Below are 26941 nucleotides of genomic sequence, written 5' to 3'. Positions count from 1 at the left end.
TACAATGTTTTATCACAATTCATTGAAAAACCTTTCACATTTATGTTAGCAGTGGTAACAATGTGATCAAAGCAGAGGGATTTATATTGTAAAGTTGTAAATAAAGCAAATATTTTCCCAGGAACTGAGTTTGTGCAAGTTTCTGAGGACTCTTGACTGCATTGCCGGCCGATGGAAAAAAAATTCAGACCTGTACATCCTCATCAGAACACCACGGAGATCATAAGTCACAAGGCAGAAATGTGTGATCATCAAGAAAAAGAGCACAAGCACAGAAGACCAGCCAGCTCCAAAGGTCCACATGTGAAGCACCACCATCAAAATCAAGGCCATCAGCGTCACAATAATAAACAAAGGTCAGATGGCAACGATAGTCATGAGTAAGTCCATCCTTTTTCTAACTGTATGTTAACAATAATTATTTAAGCATTTCATATAGATTTTGTTTTTGTTTTTGTTTTTGTTTTTTTACAAAATAAGGATTAATCATGTGAGGTATTTTCCATTATCAGTGATGAGAAGTAACCTTTTCACCAATCATGTCATATGCTATCAGAATAGAATTTTTGTTTCTTCTTAAAATTGTCTTGGGGGAATGAATCTCTGGGGTTGGTTGGTAGTTAGGCTAACCAAGTATCAGAATTAATTTACTGTAGACACTGTGCCCTTTAACACCCATGTTTTCTTTTTGAAATAGCACTCATTCAACAGCAGAGGAGAGCATTTTGAGTGATCATCATACCAACCGTCAACATCAGTCCGAATCTCACCATTACCACCACAAGCAAAACCATCGCCATGTTTCTCTTTCACAAACTTCCTCAAGTTCCTCAAGCCATTCTTCTTCATCCTCTTCATCTTCATCGACATCCTCATCTTCCTCTTTGTCCTCCTCTTCTTCTTCCTCCTCCCCTTCCTCTTCCTCTTTCTCTTCCTCTTCTACAACATCTTCCTCTTCTTCTAGTCTGTCTTCTGAGAACAGCAGCAGCAGTGACACTTCAGATAGCAATCCTTTCAGGAAGCCACAGCATTCACAATCCTGGACCGATATCTCTGGAAAACACAAGTACTTTGATGAAGGAGATGATACGGCTCCTTTGATTAATAAACCAGCTAAACTAAATGAGTTGTCCAACAAACAGAAACAAGAGAAAAGCAAGTCCTCTCGTTGTGGCCCCAAAAAGGGAACCTCAAAAAGCCCTAAGAAAATTGCAAGAAGCTTTGAAAATGATGGAAGTTTCCGCAAAGCCAAATCAATGGAGGCTCTCACCACACCCAAAGACAAAGGACATGGAAATGAGGATGAAAATGAATCGGAGAAGAGGAAAAATGAAGCCAGGAAGAATTTAATGAAAGAAAAAATGAAGTTCTCTGCTTTTCTTAATGAGATTACTCGGCAGGTGCTCAGCCCAATGAGGCTAACCACTCTTGGCGTGACAGATGCACAACGACCCTGCAGTCCAGGGCAGGCCTCTCTTAGATCCAGGAAGGCGGACAGCAGGACTGACAAACCTAGACAGCAAAGAAGCCGGCCCACCAGTGCGGACTCAATTAGCTCCAGCAAATATTCACACTCTTCGCAGTTGTCTCAATCTAAATCTTTCCACGGTGAAAGTCGCTATTTTGAAGAGTCACCCCATCACATGCATCATAGGCCAAAAAGCTGCACAGAATTCAGCTGTTTTAGAAGACGTCACTCATGGTCTCAATCTCCTGAGCGTCACTCCCATTCTTTTAAGCACTACCATAACCACCACAAAGGAGACCATGAGACTTCTAGTCACCATCACCATCATCATTACCATGGAAATAGCCCAAGTCCTCACCATCATCACAGAAAGGACCACAGTCCTGTTTATCCCCATGGAGATTCACATAGCCATACTTACCACAACAAAGATCACCACAGTGCATCACATCACCATTACCGTGGGCAACATCGACATAGAGAACCCTACAGCCCATCCCATCATCATAGTAATGCACACCATCACCACCATGGCAAGCACTACGGTCATGTTCATCACCATCACCATCATCATGTCGACCACAATAGCCAAGGCCATCACCAAGGAGACCATGATAGTCCTGACCATCACCATCATCACAAAGACCACCATAGTCCAGACCATCAACATCATCACAGAGACCACCATAGTCTAGACCATCCACATCATCACAGAGACCACCATAGTCCAGACCATCACCATCATCACCAAGAAGACCATAGCCAAGGTCACCACCATCACCATGGAGACAACCATAGTCCAGACCATCACCATCATCACAAAGACCACCATAGTCCAGACCATCACCATCATCACAGAGACCACCATAGTCCTGACCATCAACATCATCACAGAGACCACCATAGTCCAGACCATCACCATCATCACAGAGACCACCATAGTCCCGACCATCACCATCATCACCAAGAAGACCATAGCCAAGGTCACCACCATCACCATGGAGACAACCATAGTCTAGACCATCACCATCATAGTGGAGACCACCACAGTCCAGACCATCACCATCATCATGGGGACCATCACAAGCCAGACCATCACCATCATCACGGAGATCACCATAGCCAAGGCCATCACCATCACCATGGGGGCCACCACAGACCAAACCATCACCATCACCATGGGGAGCACAATAGCCCAGAACACCAACATCATCATGGGGACCACCACAGTCCAGTGCATCAGCATCATGGAGACCACCGCAATCTGGGGCATCCCCATCATCATCATGGAGACCGCCACAGTCAAGATCATCATCACCATCATCATAGAGACCACCACTTTTCAGACCATCATCGTCATCATGGAGACCATCACAGTCCAGACCATCACTATCATCACCGTGACCATCATATTTTGAACATTCACCATCAACATGACCACCACAGTCTAGATCATCATCATGATGATGTTGATAGTTCAGGCCATCATCACCATGAAGATCAGCATAGGGAATCTCATCACCATCAGCATCATGGAGACCAGCACAATCCAGGCCATTGCGTACAACATGTTGACCACTACAGATCAGGTCATCACCACCATGAATCACATCCCAACCAGCACCACTCAAGAAACAATGATCTTGACCATGATGACCATCACACTCATTTGAAGGGGCATTCTGCTGGCAGTCCACCAGCACACAGGAAGACGGAGCCTCTTTCCATTAAACCAGAGTCTTCCATGACAACAACAAGCAACCCCAGCAGCCACGAAGAGGAACGAACAAGTTTCATTGGCCCATCATTACAACAAGTATGGCATTATTATACTCACTGAAAATGTTTTCTATTATGGTGTGCATACATACAAGTAACTACCAGGATCATATGGCTGCCTGTGTTTTATGTTTTTTATTATCTGGTTATGTAATGATGTTCATCTAATTTCCATTCATATTGATTTGGGCAACAGCTTACACGTCATGGCAGACAATAGATCTGCAAATGACGTTCACGTGTTAAAGAACAATAGATTAGTTGCAGAACAATAGATTAGCTACTAAATACAAACTAATAGCAATCAATTTGACATTCTAGACTAATATTCTGTGTTCATCTTTCATTTCATTTCATTTTTCACTTTAGGCCTAACAGAGTACCCGTTGAATGCTTTTTTAAAAAGATTTTTAATTTATGTATTTATTACTTCAATGCAGGAGAAGAAAGAGGAGCTGGATAGAATCATGTAAGTGTAATGTTATTCGTTTGGGTATTTGGATGTGTAACATAGAAAATATGGAACTGTTCATTTAAAAAGAAAAACAACAATTTAAAAATAAATGGCAAAAAGCTTGACAACTCTTGCTTTTTGTCTGTCTGTATTATAGGATAATACAAGGACAAAATGAAGGTCTGCACCACAGTTTGCTGAAGACAGCAGTGAGGATGGAGTGTTTGGGAGAGGAATTCATGAGTAGCCAAAAGCTGTTGGAGGTGGAACTTCAGAGGACACGCACAGAGCTCAGCAACCTCACGGAGAGGTTTAAGAGGTTAAGAATGCCTTTTCCAGAGACTAACTGCAAATAGTGATAACAGTTTTAATGTTTGCTGAGTAAGTCTGTCTCTGCCTTATTTCAGACTACATGATAACTGTTCCTCCACACAGCAGACTAATAATGTTCTGGAGCAAAAGCTTCACTCAGTGGTGAGAAAGCAAGCATGGCTGTACATCTGATGTAAGACATCCATTACTATAAACATATATGTGAGCTATTACACCATGTTCCCCTTCTTCTTCTGTTTCAGACTCAAAATATGGAAGAAGAACGACAAAGGTTGAACTGTCGTATTTCAGAGCTGACACAGCAGCTTGGTAATGTGAAATTTGCCAACTCTGGCGAAGTGTTCAGTGTAAGCTCTTTGGCATTCTTTCATTTCTAGGTCTGGAAAATATTAGTAACATTTAATTCTGGCATTCCTTGCAAATGTCAAAGTAGCGGCTGCTAAGGTTGCAGAAAAAAATCTGATTGTTTAGATCAGTGACTCCCTAAGTGTGGAAAGTATCTCTAGGTGCTGCAAGTGAGCTTCAGTAATAGCAGAAATTCATTTTGAAATTACTTTCTAGTCACATGCAGTTAGATATTTATATAAATGTATTTCATTATATAAAAAATAACTTTAAACTGGTAACGGGGGGGGGGGGGGGGGGGGGGGGGGGGGGGTTAGTTTGTGATATTAATAATTACTCTCACCTAAATGTACCACTCTGGTATTGAAGTTTGTGTCCCAGAGGCAAGTGGGTCACACACTGGCCTAAACACTTATGTCTGAGTAGGATTAGCAATTTATAACCAACAGCCTGTGTAGTTTATGTTTTTTGAATACAGTTTTCAAGGAAATGCATCACTCTTTCTTGTATTTTGATTAGAGCGAGATTTATGATTCGGTAGCCCTGGAATTTTTGGTTTTTAAGCAGGCCCGCAGCACTCTTGATATCAGGAATGTCTTATTTAAACGTTTATGGAAAAATACCTAAATTCCCACTGGATTCAATACCGCAATAATAATTTGATATTCTAGTTGTAAGTTTGTTAAATAGATGACAAACCACATGATTTATGGTGTTTCTAGCTTGTGATTGACAAAATGCATATGTATGTGGAGTGTCGTTGGTTTCTCAGTCGGATCCGTTCATCCCTTGTGATTTCTGATGTCTGTGAAGATGATATTGACCAAAATGTCAAATTTGCACTGCACCTATATTAGTCTTTTCATACAGTATGAAGTATAAATATGTTTTTCCTATGTCTTAAATAGTTTAGAGGACAGTGTAGCACTTGGCATTAGTATAATTTTGTTCATACAAAACCTTTGTTTTTCTTTCAATCATATTTTGTATTTATTATTTCCAAATTCCATTGAACTGATCAGTTTCTCTTCTCATTTCAGGTGACTTCTGCAATACACAAAAACAACCATCATTTTCAGTCAGATGATACCATTAATCAGGTGGTTCTCCCAATCGCTCCCCCTCCAGTTCAGTTTATGGACAACGATAATTATGGAAAGGTTAAAGCTGCTGGGCAGGAGCAACCTCTAGGGTCAGTCCCAGAGGAGGAGGAATCTGACTGGTCTGAAATGGGAGAAGAGACCCCACGGCTTATACTGACAGGATCAAACAGGGGTCAGACCTGGAGACACCGGGAAGCAGACCTGGACAGAGACAGCGAGTCAGGAAGTGAGGAAATTCCCAGACGACACTCTCCACGCCCACTGCAAATACCTCATCTTCAGTTCACCTCCCACAGTGACAATTTACCTGCACCACAAACTAGTTCTCGCCCTTCTGGCATGAAGAATCTTTCTGATGGCATTACAGGTGAGGGAAGTTACAGGTCCTCTAGTCCAAATCACGGATCTGCCATTCTTATCCGGTCAGCAAGCCTGGAGGAAATTCCTCTGGCATGCCATCACATGCAAAAAGAGCTGAGAGGCACAGAGGCCATGATGGACCTCCGCCATCAAGGGAATGAAGCTACTGAGGATTTAGATAATGAGATCATTCATCATTGGAACACAAGCAACCACAGGGTTATTGGGAGGCCAATAGATAGCAGTATGTCAGAGGCAGAAAGCAGCTTGGCCAGCCTGCAGTCAGCCGAGCGGATGCTAAACCACTTCATATGTGATTCTTACACTACAGAGGGAAGAGACAGGGCTGAAGTACATGGCTGGATAGGAGGGATTCCAGATGAGGTGCTGAAAGGAGAGCGAACAAAGCTGTGACAGTAACATGACTGCACTAAAATCCTAATTTAATGTAGCTGTAGTAGAAAGTTTAATGAATAAGCTCATTTTAGTGGTTTATGGATTCAGCCACATTAATTTGATGTTTGATGTAATTTAATTTCTGAATTTGAAAAGTAGATTTTATGGATTTACTTTGATAAACTGATGCTTTAACTTTCCTACTGTCCAATTGGTGTATCCAATAAAAGTGATGAGTTTCTAGCTTTAAATTATTATAGCTGGCATTTGCTGAAAGTGATTGTTGGTCGATGAAAACTATGTATATAAATGTGCACCTTGGAAAATCCTGTACAGCTTAGATAAACGGATTAATTCACTGTAAAATGTAAATGTGTATTTTTGTTGCATAGATACAAATAGAATGGTCAGCCAAAACCACTGACAGGTGGACCTCCAAGGCTCCACCACAGAGCCCACATGAGCCAAAGGTTCCACTGCTGAAACAACAAAATAGCCACAGTTCATACTCTGACAGGTCAAATGTGGTTTTGTGGCTAAAGGACGACATACACAATGTTAGGCAGGTGGTTTTAATGTTGTGGCTGATTAGTGCAGTTCCTTTTCTTTTTTCATCATTGCAGAATTTTAAAAAATGATCATATAAGTTATACTTATTTACATAGGTAGCTACTGTTAGATACTCTTGAATGCTATAAACAACATCAAGCACAATTTAAAACAGTTAAAAAGATCATATTGAACCTGATTTCCTTTCAGTTTAGAGTAAAATTTAATTATGATAGGCTTGCCTTACATGCTACTGATAATATATATATACTTATAAATACAATATTGCTATAGCTTTTAAAATGTGAAAATGATCTTATGTTTGCTGTTTTCCTCATATTACAATATCCTGCCAAAATAAAAGCTTGCAAATGAACAGATTTTACAGTTGTGTCTCTGTCCATGTCACATCTAACTGAAATGAAAAAAACAAACCCAAAACAAAACAGTGAGACACAGTTTCAGCTGTGAATAGAATAGAATAGAATTCAACTTAAGTGTCATTGTACATGTCACAAGTACAAGGCAACGGAATGCAGTTTGCATCTATCCAGAAAGTGCTTTAGCAATAATATAGATATATTACAGAATATAGATCTATTATAGGTATGTTACAATGTACACGGTATGAAGGTATATTATGAATATACTATAACTATAAGCATGTACAGGCTATAGCTGTAGTAATAATAATAATGGATTGGATTTATACAGCGCTTTTCATGGACCAGTACGGTAGTTACTGGTAGAGCAGAGCAAAGTAAAAAAAAAAAAGAAGTAAACATTCAATACTAGTATGACAGCGTGGATACTTTGTTTCTATTATCTAAGTGATGTAATCCACTGAATTGAGTTAAATAAATTATTTTTTGGAAATGAAAAAAATCTATAGATACACTTTAAACATGAAAAACGTCTGAAGCTTATAGCATTGCTGTCAGGTCTATTTTATTTATGGCCTATATCACATTTTAAAGAAAAGCACGTTTACATTCCACTTCTCCAAAAATTCCAGTTTTAAAATACAAGAAAAGCTGAAAGGTGTGTTTTGTTGCACTGACTGATAATTGTGGAAAGCAAAAATTTCAATACTTACCCTGTATTTACTTGATCCTGGATTGATACCAAAATTAGTACAACAGTAGTAATACACTTTCAGGTGCCTTTTGTGAACTGTAATAAATCATCATCTCACTGTATACATGTTCTGATTAAGAAGGTGGAGACAAATATTAATGATGTAGATTCATTGTAGATTTGTTTGCTTACATGTAAGAGGAGTTCTGCAAAGTCAGAGCAAATGAAAGAGACCATATTGACCAGAAATATTAATGGAAGATTGGTACCAGTATGGAGGAGGAGGTGATAAGGTTTCCCACTTTGGGACCATGCTACTTGGATTCAGAGTATTAGTCAGGCAGTAATGAGAGTTGGCTACTCTTCCCCTCATATATTACTACACAGAGTTGAGAGCCAGTGACTCTGGGTCACATACAGGACTTTGACTGTTTCTCAACCTGTAGACTTCTACATAATGGCAAATTGAAAATGGAAATAAATATTTAGACCCATTTGTCTGAATATTTTTTTTTAAATCTCATTTAATTTTCTTGTACTTTGTAATTTTTTTTCAGTAAATGTGTCCCAAGTGTCTGCATTACACAGATAATGACTTGTGTATTAATAATACCTCCCTGTCAAGTTCAATTTGGCTTGTCATCCATGTCCCTCTGTATGAGTGACGGATGCTGAGCAGACAATGGCCTGGATCCACAAACCAGTTTAATAGGATAGGTAGGTATTAGTGGTAAGACGCCTCCCTGCATCCAGGTTTACCAAATCCAGTGTGCCAAATCCACTGTGTGGCACATTGGACGGTACACAGTGGTTGCTGGAGATAACTGGACTTTTTTTCCAGAATCTTTTAGGAAAAAATAAGGTAAAATTTAACCTACCAACATCAGCTTAATTGAAGATGCACCACTTGTGATGTAAAGCTCTAAAACTCAGAAGTTTCCAGGGACTTTCTGCTAACCTCTCTACTTCTTAGTTTGGTTGTTTGTTTCTCACTAAACTACTGTTTTTGTGTCTGAACTGTCCTCACACTGTTTATACAGGTGTGTTTCAGTTCTGCCGTCTTCATCTTTAAGCCTTTGGAGTCCTCCCTCTCATCTCTTCTCCTCTCTCACAGCCAGAGCACAGCATCGTCCCCCGCGGCCTCGTCGCTCTCCTTCCCCTACCCCCCCGGTGAGACCTGGTAAGATTCCCCCGCTGCAACCATGGTGGTAATGAAGATGAAGTTCCCCTTCCAGAAAAGGGTGAAGCTAGCCCAGGGACTGTGGATCCTGTCTTGGTGTGCCACAGTTGCTGGGGCCACGACCTTCACCCTGGGGTGCATCCTCAAGACGGAGCTCCGCAGGAGGGCAGAGGTACTTAAAATTTGACCTCCTAGAGTAAATACTTTCTTATACTTTTTGAATTTACCCATTTTTGTCGTGTAGAATGCCTGAAAATTACTACTGGGTAATTACTATTTGCATGAAATGTAGTATTAAGAGTATGCATAGTTACTGTAACTGTGTGTAATGGGAAGAAAGTCATTAAAATTATTGTTGTCTGCAATGATAACTATTACAAATAATGTCAAATAATAAACCACTAATAAGTGCTAATATTTCTAATCTCACATCAAATTGTGCATTAAACATCAGGGGTGATATATTTAATTGCCTGAAGAATCTGATTATACACTTTAATACCAGGTGTGAATATTCCAGAGTACACTCAACAAATGCCTTCTGTGTTGGGTTTTAACTGTAGACACTAGATTTTCAGGGAAAATGCAAAAGGAAAAAGTCTTAGAGGATAAATGAAATCTCCGTGCTAATCGGCAATCAACACACCTGTGACCCACTTTGGATCCTGACTCATCATTTCATAAATTAGGCTCCGTCAGTCTTAATTACCCTAATCCCTACTGCTCCTTAAAGCTGTCACCATAGCTTTGTATGATCAGTTTTATTATAACACACGCTTGGAATGATTGAAAAATGCAAAGAAAATGTTATCTTATTATGTAGATTACAGCAAAGGTTTCATCACATCATCAGAGAACTCCGTTTGACTGAACACAAGACTTTGTTGTGTTTTCAAAATTGAACTATTTTCTTAAATTTCCATTTTACCAAAATGAATCTCTGCAGATGTTAGTTTGCTTGACATATAGCTTCAGGAAATGTGCTCTACAAACATGTTCCATTGGAATCACATTGGTTTACCAAATACGTAAACCAAAGACAAACCAAAGACAAACAGTGCAGCATTCAGTAGAACCTCACTACCATATTTAAAAGGGAAGTGGCTGCAATTTCATGCAGTTGTGGTGTTTGTGTCTGTTCTGTATGGTAGAAGTGGATAACAAACTGAGTTCTGAGTTACTAAATGTACGACAGGTATCCTTGAACGATACGTTTAAGCCTGAGCTTGTGAGCTCATACATTCTGGTCTAGTTCTTCATTATGAGGTTTACCATCTGACAGTAATGCTGACAATATGTTTTATTTCTATATATATTTACACACATTTACAAATTGACGTCTCTTCATCAATAAAGGTGGAATCCTTTTAAGCCTTCTAAGCCTCATCAACGCATGTTGTGATGTCAAAAATGTTAACTTTCATTTCAGGACTGTACTCTCCGCATTAGTGTCTATATATTCAAAATAGACACTAAGAGAAGAACAGTCTGACTTATTAGAGGAGAAAAAATTGGTTAAAAAGTTTACATATACATGCAATTATGTTTATGGCTGTGAACATAAGCACTCTGGACATTTTATTAGACATTCACCTGACACAACTGCTTTTTGCTTTTAAGAACTGACTTAATTATTCATAGCAAAGTTTCAACATGCTGCTGGAAACATTCCTTAGAGAGCTTGGTCCATATTGACATGATAGCATCACACAGTTATTGCAGATTTTTTGGCTGCACATCCAGGACTTGAATTTTGGTGTTGCATCACTCCCAAAGGTGCCAGATTAAGATCTGGTGGCTGTGGAGACTGTTTGTGGACAGTGAACATTATCATATTCAAGAAACCAGTTTGGGATTATCTAAGCTTTGTGACATGGTGTGTTGTCCTGTACAAGGCCACAGCCGTCAGAAGATGGGTACACTGTGATTATAAAGGGATGGACATGGTCAGGAGTATGTAAGCTTTGGGGTTTAAACCATGCTCAGTTGGTACTGAGGGGCTCAAAGTGTGCCAAGAAAATATCCCCACATCATTACAACCCCAAAACAACAAAGTAAATCATTGATATAAGGCAGAAAACGAGACTCACCCGACCAACATTTTTCTAGTCTTCTGGTGTTCAATTTTGCAGAGGCCATGCAAATTGTAGCCGCAATTTCCTGTTCTTAGCTGACAGGAGTGGTACCTGATGTGGTCTTCTGCTGCTGTAGCCCATTGCTTAAATGTGTTGTGCACTCAGAGATGCTCTTCTGCATACCCTGTTTGTAACAAGTGTTCTTTTTTTCAGTTACCATTCCTTACCTATCGGATTGAGGTAGTCAGGCCTTTCTACTTAAACCTTTAGTATCACAGAGACATTTTCACTCAGAGAGCTGAAGCTCACTGGCTACAAGCAATTTTCTACAAACCCCAGTAATGGTTGTGTAGAACCCCCCCCCCCCCACACACACACACACCAGTATATCAGCAGTTTCTGAAATACTCAGACCAGGCACCAACAGCCAAGTCACTTAAGTCACCTTTCTTCTGATGCTCAATTTGAACTTGAGTAAGTCATCTTGACCGTGTCTACATGCCTAAATGAACTGAGTTGTTGCCATGTGACTGGCTACTTAGTTATTTCTGTTAACAAGTAGTTGAACAGGTGTACCTCACAAAGTGGCTGGTGAGTGCGATTTTCATCGAATTTGATACTTCCCTAATTTTGTTTATTTGTTCTGCATAATTATTGAAATAAATTTGAATGGTTTAATATTCCATACATGTGTGACTCACTTTCAGGTAATGGATAACCAAGACATTCATATTGTGCCGAACACCCTCATGATTGTTGGTCTCGCCTCCTTGGGCATCAACTACTTTGCATCAAAGATCTGTCAGGATGCCCTGGACGCTGGGCGATTCCCTCGCTGGAAGAACTTCTTGAAGCCCTACTTTGCCGTCTCTTGCTTCTTCACCGTGCTCATGCTGCTAGCTGTCATCATGAGCTACGCAATGAAGGGCAGTCTGGAGTCTTCTCTAAAGGCTGGCCTGAGGAATGGCATCCGCTTCTACAAGGACACAGACACACCAGGCCGCTGCTTCCAGAAGCAGAACATCGATCGTCTGCAGATGGAGTTTCAGTGTTGTGGGAACAATGACTTCAGGGATTGGTTCGAGGTCCAGTGGATCAGCAACCGCTACCTTGATTTCAGCTCTAAGGAAGTGAAAGAGTAAGGGGCTGGAGGGTAGTGGGTTTCACATTTGTGCATATTCTTAAAAAATGAAAGAGTTTGGATTGAAAAAGTGTGACTAAAGAAAACAATCATGTGGTAACAGTGTTAGTAATCCCTCATTTGTTTCTATAGCCGCATCAAGAGCAACGTGGATGGCCGTTACTTGGTAGACGGAGTCCCATTCAGTTGCTGTAACCCCAGTTCTCCACGGCCGTGCATGCAGTATCAGCTTACCAACAATTCAGCTCACTATAACTATGATTACCAAACCGAGGAGCTCAACATCTACCTCCGGGGGTGCAGAGAGGCTCTGGTCAACTACTACATGGGCCTGATGAACACAATTGGGGCTGGAGTTCTGTCAATCTTCCTCTTACAGGTAAGCCCAACAATGATTTCAGGCAGAGATTGTGATGCCACAGCAAGCTTGTAATTTATATCATGTGAGACATACAACACTGGGTTTTAAAGAGCCTACCCTTGTCTAACTTGCTCCCCAATTGCTCTCACTTTTGCAGGGCTCTGTGCTGGTGAGTTTGCGCCTCCTGCAGACCGCCATGGAGGCAGTGGCAGGAAAGGAAAACACTGAAATCGAGACAGAAGGGTACTTGCTAGAGAAGGGAGTGAAAGAAACCATCATGGAGTACCTCGACCCTGTGCTGAAGTTCCTCCTGCTCAAAAACCAGGTCGAAGAAGGGAGTGCTGCAGCCACAACAACTCCCACCTAAACCACATTTTACATCAAACATCACGTGTAAATAACTTGTACAAGACGGCATCTAAAGAATGATTTTAATTTTTAAAAAAGAACACAAATAACAAATTTCTGTGAATTTCACAAATTTAGGGATAGTGTTTTTGTTTTTTTTATTGTCAGATGACCATCCACCCATCTACTCTAATTCCCAGTCAAATTCTATCTTGGTGTCTTTATTGCCAGTAAATGTACCCATAGCAGCTATGATTAATCCAGTTTTCAGACACTTGTACTCCTTAAAATGAATAAGATGCTTAAAATAATGAGAACTTTTTTTTATTGTCTATCACTTTTATTTTGCCTGTTATTCACTGCACACGATTAACAAATCCTTGATTGTTATATGTTTACAGTCCTACAAATATATGCAATTACCAATATTGCTTTTGAAAGTGGTTTGGATTATAATTACGCACTCAAAAGACTTGTTTGTCTCAAACGCAATAAAGCAGTCACCCATCAATCAGAGGATAAACATTAATCGAAGAGCAAGTGTACAAAAATTATATATTTTGTGGAAGATGTAAAGCTGACTGTAGAGAGACATGAGGCACAGGATTATGACAATAATATATAAAAGATGACTTATTAAAGTTTGAGGTTACTAAATGTCTCATGGAGTGGAGTTGTTTTCTTATTTTCTTTGTGATGTAAATACAGCACGCAGAGACATTGAAATACTTCACTTGTCACCTTCCATGACAGTGGCTGTGAGATAGCACTTTCTCCTTGCCTTTCTTCTCTCACTCAGTGAAAGGAATCAGATTACAAAGGCTGATTAATCGTTGTCAATAATGCAGTGAAAGCCATCGAGTGTGTCCTCTGTTCTGACACCTTAGCTGCTAAATCCCATTAGTTAATACCCAGCCTGCTGCCTTGGCAGTTAGACGCCTGCGTCAGGTGGCTGGCAGATGAACGGTGAACCATATGAAGGCTTTGTCTCCTTATACAAATTTGAAAAGGTAAAAGATAATAGTACTGAGACTGGTAAAAGGAAAGACTGGTAAAGCTGAGAGATAATCATTCAAACACAAAGTTATATAGGCATGCCAATATGTAATGTAATGTATTTCCCTAAAACTGTACAAGGCAGTTTATTTTTAAAAAAAATCACTTTACTGTTTACATACATGCCTTTTTTGCACATTACAAAGTGCAGTATTTCCATCTAGTTATTTACACCTATCAGGCATAACTGATTCTCTCTTCATCTTGGCAAGAGTTATTGTGTGGGATAAATTAGGGAGCAAGTGAACATTTTGTCCTCAAAGTTGATGCATTAGAAGCAGGGAAATTATGCGAGAGTAAGGATTTGAGAGAGTTTGATAAGGTTTGATCAGTTCCCCGGGTCTCAATCCAGTTGAGCATCTGTGTGACGTTCAGGGCAAACAAGTTCGATCCATGAAGGCCCCATGTCGCACCTTACAGGATTTAAAGGATCTGCTGCTGACATCTGGGTGCCAGATACCACAGCACACCTCCAGGGGTCTAGTGGAGTCCATGCCTCCATGGGTCAGCAAAGGGTGACATGTGACAAACACAACTTTAGGCAGGTGGTCATAATGTTATGCCTGGTCGGTGTATATTTAGAGTCACTGTTTTTAAATCTGTTGAAAAGATTCATGACTCTTTATTGTCATTATGCAAGGATAACATAATTATGGCAATACTCCCTGACATGGTGCATTAAGCTTAAATAACACGTCAATATACTGCGAAGGAAATATACACATACAATTTAAGAAGTCTATAAATATGGGAAAATACAATGGGTGATATTAAACTGTGAGTAAATGCAATCCAATAAATACCACTTTGTGAGACATGGGTTGAGACTGTATCAGATCAAAGTTGATTCATGAGGACGTCTGAAGCTGTGACTGCGTGGAATCGATTGTATTACCGTGGCTGTAATCTGTTTTTCGCAGGTAAATTTAATGACAGTCAGCAGATAAACAGAATTAATCCGCTGCCTGCTAAAGTACAGCTGCGATTACGTTTCAGTCACGTGACGGGACGACGCACTCTCTGACGTTCGCCTCATTTTTCCCAGTCATTCTGAGGATCAATATTTTTGACCCAATCTCATGTGAACGACTTCAAAGTGTACACTCTATGTCAGTCAGTGAGCTTTCAAAGTACCTCCAGATGGAACATGTATGGATATTCGCTTCCAGTTGCCTCCGCGACTGTTTAATTTAGAAATATTTGAATTGCTGTGGTTAAAAAAATCTTCTAGCTTGGCTGTCACACCCAAGTAATGAGGAACGGGTTCGAATAATCAAGTCGTTCGGGAGTCGCAAAATTTGAAACTGTTGCAGCTGCTAGAAGAGCTAGTTCAGGGTAGCTGGGAAGCTGTGGTGAGGGCAATAACAGCGGGTTTTTAATTAGTTGGTGTACTTGGCCACATTATTTACAAAATCAACCGGATCCCATCGAGAGAAGCGAGTGGACGGAAACTTACAGGAACTGGCAGGTAGGTGGACAACAGAGACATTGGAACATAGTAGTTTCATCACTTGCTATTAATAGTGGGTCACTCTGTTAAACAAAACACACACAAAGTTAGCCAATGGGCCAGATAGCTTCGGCATCTAAATTGTTTCCTACTGGCAGATAAATGAAGCGCATTAACACGTCTAAAATGATCGCAGTGACGTCCAGTGTTGGTAATATTTCCGATACCTAGCTTATTTAGCTAGCATGGTGTTTTCAACTGCCTTTTAGCTAATAGTCTACGCAATTCACTTTTTGTGTGTTGAGTTATTCTCTATAATGTCACACATATTTAATCCCCGGCTGAGTTTGGGGCAGCCCTGTTAAAACTGAGGAGCTCGCTATTGTTTTATCCACGGGCGGCGAGATGTTGCCCGTTTCAACGACGCCCGTGTTTGTTGTCTCTCTGTAACGGTATGAAGGCTGTTCTAGAAATGTTCGAAGCCACGTTAAAAACCGTAACAGTTACATGTTGGTGCTCACGGAGCACTGCAGTTGAACAGGGTGAGGTCAGCAGTCGACTGACTGGGATGTAGTGATCGCATAGGATCATTCTCGGGTTAAAAACACGAGGTGGCGCTGGGTTATGTATTGAACCCTGACTTTTGTTTTGAACAAAATATAATAGAAAGAGCACCAAGTGGAATAAAGTGATAAAGATGCACCCCTATTATTGTAGGGTCTGCCTTACAATATAAAGCGCCCTGAGGCGACTGTTCTTGTGATTTGGCGCTATATAAATACAATTGTATTGAATTCCTGCTGGTCTAGTTATCTCTGAAGAGGTTAGTTAGCTTTAATGCATTGTTTAGAGATAGTATGTGGCTATTCCCAAGCTATTACACACATGTGTAAGAATGTCAGTATAAGCAGCACACATGCCTACACCGCTTTGCTGGCATTTCCTTTTAGTATACTGTTGATGAATAACTTGAGAGTCCATTAGGGTTGGGAGTGGGACTGTAATATATTGCAGGTGTGCTGCCTCTGTTGCCACTTCTGTGTTCAACTGCGACGTGTTTGTGTTCCTCAAGTGCAGTTTACAGTATTGTTTTGCTTTTCACTCCTGGTGATTGTTTTGTCTCACCCATCAGACACTTGGGTACATTTCTAGCCATCCCTTCCCGTTGCATTGCTCCTCCCTGTAAAGTATCTTGTCGTGAGTCTGTGTTGTTACTCGTCTGAATTTTTGGTGTTTTCATTTCAGGTTAGAGATGGAAGGAGATGAGTGCAGTTTTCCTCCAGATTCATCAGATGATCACTCGCTAAGAGGAAGTGTGGCTTCCTCTGCAACACTATCCCGTGGTATGATGTCAAACAGTCTCACCCAGATTATTTTATCATGCAAAAACCCCCCAAAGTAGTTAATCTATCATTATTGTTTTTGTTATTAATCTTTTTGCTTTTTTAAATTATGTTTGTTCACACAGCTCAAGATGTGCTTGTATACTTGTTTGGTGACAGTGCAGTACACTTAACTCTAGAAGGGCTCGGCACTGTCACCGTGCAAGAGCTGGGCCGCAACGTTCGTGAAGCTCTCCATACTCCTGAGTCTGTACAGGATGTTTTTGCCTTCTGGCTTTGCTCTCCACTGCTCGGTTAGAACTTCCCCCCTCCTCATATTTCTATCACTTAACTGTATTATGTGATATCACTTGATATGAGTAAAACATGTTGCTGTATAACTTTTTTCCTCACTCCCTATCTTCAGAACTGCAGTTAAAGACGAGGCATCAACCGTACAAGTTGTGTCGGCAGTGGCACGACTTGCTGTATCGCTTCACCGAGGCTTCAGAGGAAGACATTTCACAAGGTCAGAGTTTTGACTTGCGTGCGCCAACAAACACTGGACTAAAGAAAAGCTGTCAACGCAAGAAATCTAGTTTCTGTAATGAAAGCATGACTCGAACTTTGTACGGGAAAAGGGTGTTGCAGTGTACAAAGAGATGAAAGGAAAGATAATGGCTTCTGCTGCTGAGTGGTAGATTATTCTTGTAAATCCTTCCTAATAAGATAAAGTAAAGCTTTTTGCTTACGGAGGATGCCCTCTTGTTGCCATAAATCTTACAATTAAACAGCTGCAATCCTCTACAGACTAAAGAATGTTATTCTATAGTTTCTAATACACTGTAGTTACCAACGTAAACATCAGTCCAGTCTAGTAATTGGCACTCTATGTTTGCCTTAAGCTGACTTCTGTCACCAGCCTGGTTTTCTGCCTCCAAACAAAGCATTATTACATGCTGACAACAGATTGTTTCTTTTTCTGCAGCTGTTTCCTCTTTATTTCTAGCTTACTTATAAGTTAATGGTGGTTGCTGGCTTACTCGAGGTAAATAATGGATAAAAGGGCTGTCAGGTTTGCTTGGATGTGTTAAAAGAGAAACATGGAAAAGGAGGCATCGACATGAACTGCTGTTGTTGAACAGGAAAAGAAACGACTGAAACAGGTAGAAAATCAAAGTGAATATGGAACAAGCATTTGGAGGAAGAGAAAAACAGACGTTATATTCCACACTTTGAGAGATTATGTGATCCTTTTAGGATTACAGCAGTTCTTATGAGCTAAATCATTAGCATCCCTTAGCATGTGTTATGCAGAACAGAATAGCAAAAGTTTTTACTGTTAGGTTAAGTACAGCACATTTTAAATGAGTTGCAAGTGGGGTAAGAGGCACTGACTCAGTCTGCTGTTTTTTGTTTCTTTTTCTGTTTGTTTTTTTGTCCTAAAACTTCCCCCTCAGAGACGATCAGCCCACACGTTTGCAGTGTGGCAGGTGCTTTTAGTCTACAGTGACAGCTTTCCACTAATAAAGCATAAAAAGTATCACACAGGTATTGTATAATCCCTTAAAAGCTGTTAGTTTTCCTGTGGAGTAAATTCCACCCACGGCACAGGACTGTGAGCCACAGCAGAGTGGGCTTGAGGGGACTCACATTGTCTTTCTACCCTCACTCCTCCACACTGGTTGATGAGGCTGATTGTCATCCAATGTGGACTTGAATACTTCGCGAAACAGTAAAGCATGATTGTCTTCTGCCTTTTTACAGATGAGCCATGTCTCCAGTACAGGCGCAGTGTGTTTTATCCGAAATCTAAAGAGCTGCAGGTATTCTTAACTCTGCTACAACTTTCACTAATCTTAGACTGGTGGAAACGGTGTTATACTCCAGGGGTAACAGAGGTCTGCAATTCATTTTTCTGAAGATTTTGTCTAATTTATTGACTTCGCATGGCTTGTTAAAACTAACAGTGTTTCCTTGTGTTACACACATAGCAGCAAATTAAAGTTGACGACTCATAATATGTCAAATCAAATCAAACGAAGCTAAATGAAATACAAATTTTGACTTAATTAGACAAAAACTCTTTTTCAGTTTCAAATTTAATGTGCTTACTGGGAGTTACTGTCTCACTCCTGTGCAGATACAAGAGGAGGGAGTGTTGCGACTTCTTTATGAGGAAGCCAGGAGCAACATCCTCACCGGTCGATACCCCTGCGACCCTGAGCATTGGACTAGTCTTGGAGCTTTGTCTATTGCTCTCGATGAGGGAACTAGTCTGGACAGCCAACAGTTTACTACAACTATAAGGTGAGAAGCAACTGCTCATAAATAACTACACATGATGATGCTAGGGGGAATTTGTTTATGTTTCATGTGCCTGAAAGAAAAAAATATTGGCCGATATGTCTTAAGTCTTATATCAGTTGTGCTTCTGGGTCCGAAATTGTAGTTTTTGGGGGGTAAGTTGTGAGCTACAAGCTTAAGGAATGGTTAGATTTTGTCAGTTTCAGTCATTTATCTACAGGACAATGACAATTTGAAAGCAATTGCTTCTTCCTACTTCAGTTATATCTTCCTCTTTACATAATAGAAAAGGAAGAAATCGGTCCCGAGACCCTACTGATGTTTATTTTATGTGTTTTGTTAGTGGTCTGGCAACATTCAGTCATTGCCTTATTCACATTATGTACCCTCCACCTAAAGTATTTAAAATAATTTTTGCTTAAGGCCTTGGTAATTTAGTGGGATTTATTTTTTTTTAAACACATTTCTTAAAGCATAGATGGAAGAGAAGTAAACTGCAGAGTCAGTGAGGTTAATACATATCTGTAAAAGTGAGCCAGATGCGTGCCATTTCAGAAAAGTAATCCTTGCTTAATCCTAGTTTTTCCCAGTATTCTACTCTGTGTATGTTTACTCTTGCACTTAGAGAATGTGCTCATACACGTTCACACAGACTTTGCAGTTTATGCAAAATGAAACAGTATCTCTCTTCCATTTATTTATAAAGAAATGGTCAATCTGCCTTTCATAAATCTGTCAGACTTGCAGATGATCCCTTTCTACCGCACAGCCTAATGTAGTAGAAAAAATAAACAATGTAAAAAGCACCACCCAAACCATTTCCCACAGCCTGCATATTCCTCAATTAGGGATCTGATAGACTGAGTAGCTTTGAGTGCTTCACTACAGTCTATGACAATATGATGCAGTCTTGTAAAAGGTACACAGATACTGTGAATAAGGTCAGTAGTCCTTTTGTTTGAGAAGCCTTTTTTATATTTACAGTTGCCTGAACACTGCAGTGTTTTTCTAAGTACTTGTTGGTGTGCAGGTGGGATGAGGCATTTCTAATGACAACATTCATATTTGGTTTCTTTTAGGTTGTCTAAGAGCCACTGCAAGTGAAGTACTAAAAATTGACACTGCACATATAATACAGCATTAGGTATATTATTATTAGTGTAACCTATCTACTCTTAGAAGCATCTTAGAGGCACCCACAGCTACACAAAAACATGCATATTTATAGACTTTTTAAGGAAGTCTTTGCTTATGGAGTTGCAAAATCCTACTGTGTGTTTTTATCTGGTGTCTGAACTTCCTGCCTGCTGTTTCAAAGCAATTTACTGACTGATCCATAAGTTTTATACTACGAAAGATAATCTGATGTTCTTACTGCATGAACATAAATAATAATGCTGCACCCCAACCAGTTTAAAAATGAAACGAGATACTTGCTTTGTCCTCTACATAAAACATTCACGTTAACTGTCCAAAGTAGAACAAAATAGATTCCTATGATGGCCGATGATGAGACAGAGCCGGGCAATTCTTTGAGGCATGTTTATGGGTTATTTTAAATATAGATGCTCTCATCAGAAGATTTCTACATAATTATATAAAATAGATTCTGTAAAGGAAGTAGTCCTCTTGCACTTAAGGAGCGTGTTTATCTAAGAATGTGAGTGGTAGCATTTAAGGAGGAAAGGTCAAAAACTAGAGCTACACTCTAAACAGTTTAATTGGGAGATGAGTGCATTTTGTCCTTTGGTCTCACAAAAAGTCACAGTAAGACGCGCTGCGAAGAACATTTAAATGAGACCAACATGAAAGGAAGAAAGATTGACAGTTGGGTAAATTAGGAAAGAGGAGCAGACGAGAGAAAATACTTCACAGATCCGATGCAAACTTCTGTCCTCTGTTTTCCACAGGGAGAAGAAGCTGTCTTCTTATCTGCCTGCACATGTCACCATGGGGAGCGGCGGCTTGTTCTCTACTTTGCGAGGGAAGTCAAGCCGTCAGGTCGGGCTGGAGCAGAACCTTTTTAAGGAGTACAGTAAGATCTGCACATCTGCTGGAAGCTCTCCTACGCAGCTCCTACACCAGTACCTCAACACTTGTCACACGCTGCCTTATTATGGGTATGAAGTAGCATAATGACACATTTTTGCATTGTATTTTTCCACAGAAGGCAAATGATTAACTTTAAATGTGAAAACAGGTGCGCTTTCTTCTTTGGGGAGATTGACAAACCAGCGCAGGGGATCCTGCAAAGGGGAAAACGTAAAGCTGTCAACATCGGGATCTGCCTGGAAGGTGTTTATGTGATGGATGTCAAAGAGAAGGTGAGCAGTGATTCACACCTTTTGTAAAACAGCAGCCACACTTGCTGTGGTTCTCACTCTGTTTCTGTTCCTGTTATGGAAATGTTTTCCCGCAGCACGTGCTGCTCGGCCTGCGCTTTAGTGAGCTCTCCTGGGACCACAGCTACCCCGAGGAGGAGGGGGATTCACACATCCTGTGGCTGGAGTTTGACGGAGATGAAGACGGCACTCCTGTCAACAAGTTGTTAAAGATCTACTCAAAACAGGTAAGAAACGTTTTCCATCCATCCATCTGCTCATCCAGGGCTGAGGCATTGTGGCAGCAGCCTTGGCAGAGAAGTCCAAACCTCCTTTGTGTTCCCCTCGCTACCTCCTTCAGCTCACCCAAGGGAAACACCGAGGCATTCCCAGGCCTTGGGGAATCTTCTTGGTAGGACATGCTCAGAATATCTCAGTTTCTAGTAGACATCCTTGTCAGCTGGCTTCTTTTGATACAGTGGAGTAGCAGCTCAACTCTGAGCGCTGAACTCCTCACCCTATCTTTAATGGAGAGGCCTACGCCCATTTGGAGAAAGCCTCCATCCACTATCCTCAGTACTCAACTACTGACGGCAGCTGTTTGAAAACTTTTTATGAAATTAAAAAAATAATATGGTGTGAATATCTCCACTTTCTTTGCTCTTTTCAAGCATGTCTTATGGCTGTCAGCTGTAGTCCTCTGACGCAGTTTCAAATGAGATGTTTTCAACTTGGACAAAAGATGCAGTCACTTGTCAAGAACACCCGCTGTTTGTGAGAGTTCCAGGATTGAATGAAGCAGCTGTGCATATTCATGTTTAGATGAGTGATATAGGTGCTGAAGCCTAAAAAATATCAAGTCATTTTTGTGCTTCAGGTTTATCATCCTCATTCGGTGAATGTGGCACCAAAAAGTTGCTACCTAATAGTAAAAGCATTATTACCATAATCACCAGGCTCTAAGCCTTAAGATGGAATTAAAATGCCTGTTGTTTCATATTATACTGTTGTTTATTTTGTGCTGCCACACGCACACTGTTTACTGCAAAACAAATCAAAGAGCTCGTTCCTAAACGAGGGGCTACTTCTGTAGCATATGCATAGTTGTGTTGTAAAAAGTCTGACATGGACCAGAAAACTATACTTTGCAAAATTATACCACAAACCAGTCCCCACCACAGACTCAAAACAAACCTGTTCTAGCACCTACGCAAGGATCACATGAAAGAGTATGGAGAGGGTTCACGAATGAGAAGCAAAAAAAGAACTGTTAGGAGCTCAAAATAAAACGGAGTCAAGTGTTAGAACAGCCTTTACCCTTGGCGCGCCATGTAATAGACTCACAAAGATGGAAGGAGATAATTATTGCTTTTGCAGCTATTGCAACTTTTATCTATAAAGACACTTAGAATGTCGAGAAACAAGGATTTCTAAATTGGTCAAAACACTTGACATGTCCAGCCAAAAACACTTCACACAAGTCCAGTTGCCTCATTTATATTATGAGTGTCGGGCCAAAACATTGGAGTCATGCTAGACTGCAGCATCAAATGTATGCACAGTGCACTTCATCCGAGACCGGACACACTGCAGTCAGTGTTTGCAGACGTGCTGTTTTCCTGAGGACCATGCAGGGGAAATGTTAGCCAGAGCCCTCAGGGAGGCTCTCGAGTCATGGGGACTGTGTGAGGGTCATCTAGTATGTGCCACAAAGGATGATGCCACATAAGACCCATATTTATTTTGTTTAAAGTGTTTATTAGCCTTATATAGTTTTTAATGTGCATTTGCATTTCATATATGTTATGTTGGGTCTTTAGTCATTTGATATTGAAAAGTGTCATATGTCAAACATATGTCAAGATGTTATACATAAAAGCACAAAAATAATCACGTATGAATGAGTACTGTTCATTTTTTATTAATTAATTTTAAGTGTAAAAAAGAATTTGTACTTTACGTGTGGCGATTATATAAACTATTCACTGAATTTACAGAAAATGCACTATATTGTGGTGATATTAGATCCCACAGTCTTAGGATGTCTGGGTTCTGTAATAGGCCATTAAACAGCAGACTACAACAGACTCAGGTATGATTTTTTTTTTTTCCCCGCCTCCAACAAGGCGGAGCTCATGAGCGGCTTCATCGAGTTCTGCGTGGAGCTTAAGTCTGCGTCCGAGGGGGCAGCTGCAGCCGACATGGACGGCGAGGTGAGTTTGTCACAGCAGCCCGGCGGACAGGCAGAAAGGAGCAAGAATGGGCGTGGCGGAAGGCGCGGGATGCTGCACAGGCAAGGCAGCGTTGTGTGCAGCCGAGTCCAATCGCTCAACACCATCAGCTACGTCGATGACGGTGAGGGCCAAACTTGTTTAACAGCAGCGTTATCCTTTCTGGAGGTAGCTCCTTCTGTGCCGTTTCACAGTGTCAGAGATTTTTTTTCAGCCTTTGTTCATTTTTGTGTTTTTTGCTTTTGTTTTGTTTTTTTAGGAAAAGAAATCAAACGCTTGAAGCCCAAGAGAGCTGCGTCTTTCTTCGCCCGACAGGCGTCTGCAGTGTCGTACTCTGCAGTGCAAACAGAGAGTCTGGAGCAGGGTTAAAGTCGCCCATCAGATCTGAACCGATCCTCTCAGAGACCAAATCTGAACATTTTACACTGAGATTTAAAACAAAACAAAAAAAAACGGAGAGACTTACTTTGAGCTTGAGACACTTATCTGCTAATATATGAACATGTAAAGGACCAAATGACAGCGATCCAAGTGTGAGTGACAATATTTATCTTCTGAAGTTGTGTACATTAAGCGAGTACAGTAATGTGAAAAAAGATCTAGCAGCTATGCTTCCAAGGTTCAACTGAAGTGGCTGTTCCTTAAACAGCCTATTATAAAGATCATGATGAATAAGTGTGAGACGAGCCTTATAATAATCTTCAAACAGTGACTCCAGTCAGTAACTGTTTTTGACCTTTCTGCAGCGCTCTGGAAGCGGATTTACTGCTATTATTCAAACATGTTGCACCTCAAATGAGTATAACCACTGCATTACCTCTACTCATCTTATCGGGGATTGAGCATTAAGAATATTTAAAGCTTTCGTAACTCCACTTCAGACTTTTAAGCGATACCACAAACGGCAACAGTCAGCATGACAAACATTTTTCAGGGGACTATCTAAGGGTGCATTTCCGCTATTCTGCTTTTTTCAAACTGCCAGTGCCTTGATCTCTAGAAAGGGTGAAGCCACTTCAGAAAAAGTAGAAACGTTTCACGTCCGGCTATTCTGACCATAAACGATCCTTATGGGAGCACATTGGCTGTGTTGTGGAGGACTTTTGTAAGTACAGGAGTTTTTGACAAAGTCAATATTAAGCGATATCTGCAGCTAGTTTGAAAGAGGTGGCACGACCGACCTGCTTTAAAAAATGTGAGTTTTAAAACTTCTTGTTAAAGAAGCTGCAACTCTGTGGTCACAGTATCAAGTGTTTAAATGGATTTGCACTAATAAAAGAATCAAATTAAAGCTATAAAACTTTAGAACCTGTGTAGGAAAAAATATATTCATCTAAAGATCATCCAGCACTGCCGCACCATGCTTGTATTCAAATGTTAAATTTCAAAGCATGGACGATTAGTACAAGCGATCTCTCGGCACACAGTCTAACCTGACTGTTGGACCTGATGAGCAAGAAAACTGATGCAATACTGTTCTTGTGCAACTTCTGACATGACAGAAGGTAAATTGAAAGTGTAGACATTAAAGAAACTAACAGTGTTGTTTTCTGCAAACACGGTCACTGTGACATCATTGGGGAAAAAAGGCCTCGTTTTCAGCTTTACGACGATTCATCTACCAATGCGAAGAATTTCCTTACTAGATTATTAGATTTATATAGCATTAAAACAATTTCTGCTTCACTTTATCTCCAAAAGCTACCCAATCTGTTGACCCGGTTGTCACTAGAGAGCGACTGTGTGTTCTGAACACAAAACAAGGACCAAGTTGTGGCCACACTGTTGAAAATCTTAAGTCTTTCCACCAAAGCAAGCCTGCCTGACATGCTGCAACCAAGTGTATGCTACCTTAACGCTGCAGAGACAGATTTTAGCCTCCAGCACTTGGCAGAGTCCCCCGGGTGTCACTCTGAACCCCACCCTAATGCTAACGGAGGCAGTTTCTGTCTCCACATCTCTATAATAGCGCCTTCCACTTGAACACGTGCCCTCGTTGGAGACGTGGGACAACCCGTGGCACATGCGGTCTATTCTTCCCGACTCTCCTCAGCACGCAAACGGCAGAATGTTCTTACTTTTCTATGCTTCGACTTGTGTATCAGCTGCTGTCTGTATACTAACGCCAGCAGCTCAGTATGTTGTTGCGAACAAACACTATGCATGTCACGTTGTAGAATAGGCATTCCGACAGTCTACACATCATGTGATGCTGCACTTGTTAATACTAATACACTGTTTCTAAACATTTTACAGCAGGAGATTTGTTTTGTATTGTTTGTTAGCTTTTATGAGAGAACATTTTTTACTTTCTTTTGGTTTGTTTTCATGTACTTGCCAGTGTTTGTATATGTGAATGAAGAAATAGGTCTCAAACACTTTACAGAAGCTTAAAGTGCCTTTTTTGTTTCTACTAAGTTGGCCTATAAATTACTGTTTTGGTGCATTGAAACCAGAAAATGGACAGTTGTGGTATTGCTATGGTTTAAAATGATGTATTTCCTTTGTTATCTGATGTGAGTATATTTGAGTAACTGGATGGCGGATGTTGAACGTACTGTAATTCCTCTCGGTTGTCAGCTCGGCCTTCATTAAAATTATGGGATAATGCAAAGTGGCCCCGTTTTTCTGAACATACCTGTCATCAAATATTCCTTCCTCAGTGCTGCTGCTTAAGTGTACTAAAGCCATATTTTAACCAACATGTTATTCTGCATATGATTTAATAACATCATGCAAACTTCTCATCAGTATTTCTGTGGCATTTTGTTTTACTTTAACACTTGCAGTTGTAGAATAATGTTAGAGTTGAGCCAACAATTTCTTAGTTGAGGTGCCATCTTAACTAGATCCATTTCAAATTGTTTGAGGAAATAAGTTCATTGTTAAATGTTTATGTTTTAATATATGGCAGGTATGATAAGAGTTGATATATATCTGTAGAAAGCTTGGTGAGTGCTCCTGTGGAAATGATTTAATATGCACCTAAAACCTCTGATTTTTCTGTTTATACAAATGATTTTCAAATACCTGAACTATATCGCAGATTATTATTCCTCTATGATTTTTATGTTCATGATACAATATAGACTTTTGTCACATTTTAAATCTTATAATAAAAATGTTTTTTTCCTCTGAGCACTCAAGGGATTAACATTTTTGTGTTTTTCTTGATTTCAACACTGTAGGATTTGCTATTCACAGACTGCAGTACAATCAAGGCTGTATGTTAATTTTGTCATACACATTTAATCCATTTTGGTGTCGTCATTTAATTTTTTTCCC

General features: G+C 40.3%; 3 protein-coding genes across 4 annotated transcripts; all 3 read left to right on the top strand.

Moving 5' to 3' along the window:
- Positions 1 to 127: 127 nt before the first annotated feature.
- Positions 128 to 6563, top strand: LOC102778818 (uncharacterized). Its single transcript, XM_087846808.1, has 7 exons — positions 128 to 380; positions 698 to 3284; positions 3688 to 3716; positions 3859 to 4020; positions 4109 to 4175; positions 4277 to 4381; positions 5420 to 6563. The coding sequence occupies exons 1-7, from the start codon at positions 172 to 174 to the stop codon at positions 6254 to 6256; spliced, it is 3996 nt and encodes a 1331-aa protein (XP_087702934.1). The 5' UTR covers positions 128 to 171; the 3' UTR covers positions 6257 to 6563.
- Positions 6564 to 8591: 2028 nt separating this feature from the next.
- rom1a (retinal outer segment membrane protein 1a) lies at positions 8592 to 13397 on the top strand. Its single transcript, XM_006799444.2, has 5 exons — positions 8592 to 8726; positions 8979 to 9216; positions 11827 to 12257; positions 12393 to 12639; positions 12779 to 13397. Exons 2-5 carry the CDS (start codon positions 9067 to 9069, stop codon positions 12986 to 12988), a joined length of 1038 nt encoding a protein of 345 aa, XP_006799507.1. The 5' UTR covers positions 8592 to 8726; positions 8979 to 9066; the 3' UTR covers positions 12989 to 13397.
- Positions 13398 to 15075: 1678 nt separating this feature from the next.
- On the top strand, positions 15076 to 26791 carry frmd8 (FERM domain containing 8). Of its 2 annotated transcripts, XM_006799445.3 has the most exons (11): positions 15081 to 15493; positions 16721 to 16818; positions 16944 to 17111; positions 17225 to 17326; positions 18565 to 18623; positions 18941 to 19107; positions 21015 to 21224; positions 21305 to 21428; positions 21524 to 21673; positions 23552 to 23780; positions 23916 to 26791. In XM_006799445.3, exons 2-11 carry the CDS (start codon positions 16728 to 16730, stop codon positions 24023 to 24025), a joined length of 1410 nt encoding a protein of 469 aa, XP_006799508.1. In that variant the 5' UTR covers positions 15081 to 15493; positions 16721 to 16727; the 3' UTR covers positions 24026 to 26791. The 2 variants fall into 2 exon arrangements, with proteins under 2 accessions (XP_087703299.1, XP_006799508.1); XM_087847173.1 differs by having other exon boundaries at positions 15076 to 15493; positions 23552 to 26791.
- The last annotated feature ends 150 nt before the right edge of the window (positions 26792 to 26941 follow it).

This window comes from Neolamprologus brichardi, chromosome 10, assembly GCF_056152115.1.
Source record: "Neolamprologus brichardi isolate AB-2024 chromosome 10, ASM5615211v1, whole genome shotgun sequence".
Classification (NCBI taxonomy): domain Eukaryota; kingdom Metazoa; phylum Chordata; class Actinopteri; order Cichliformes; family Cichlidae; genus Neolamprologus; species Neolamprologus brichardi.
This window is presented reverse-complemented; position numbering and strand designations above follow the sequence as displayed.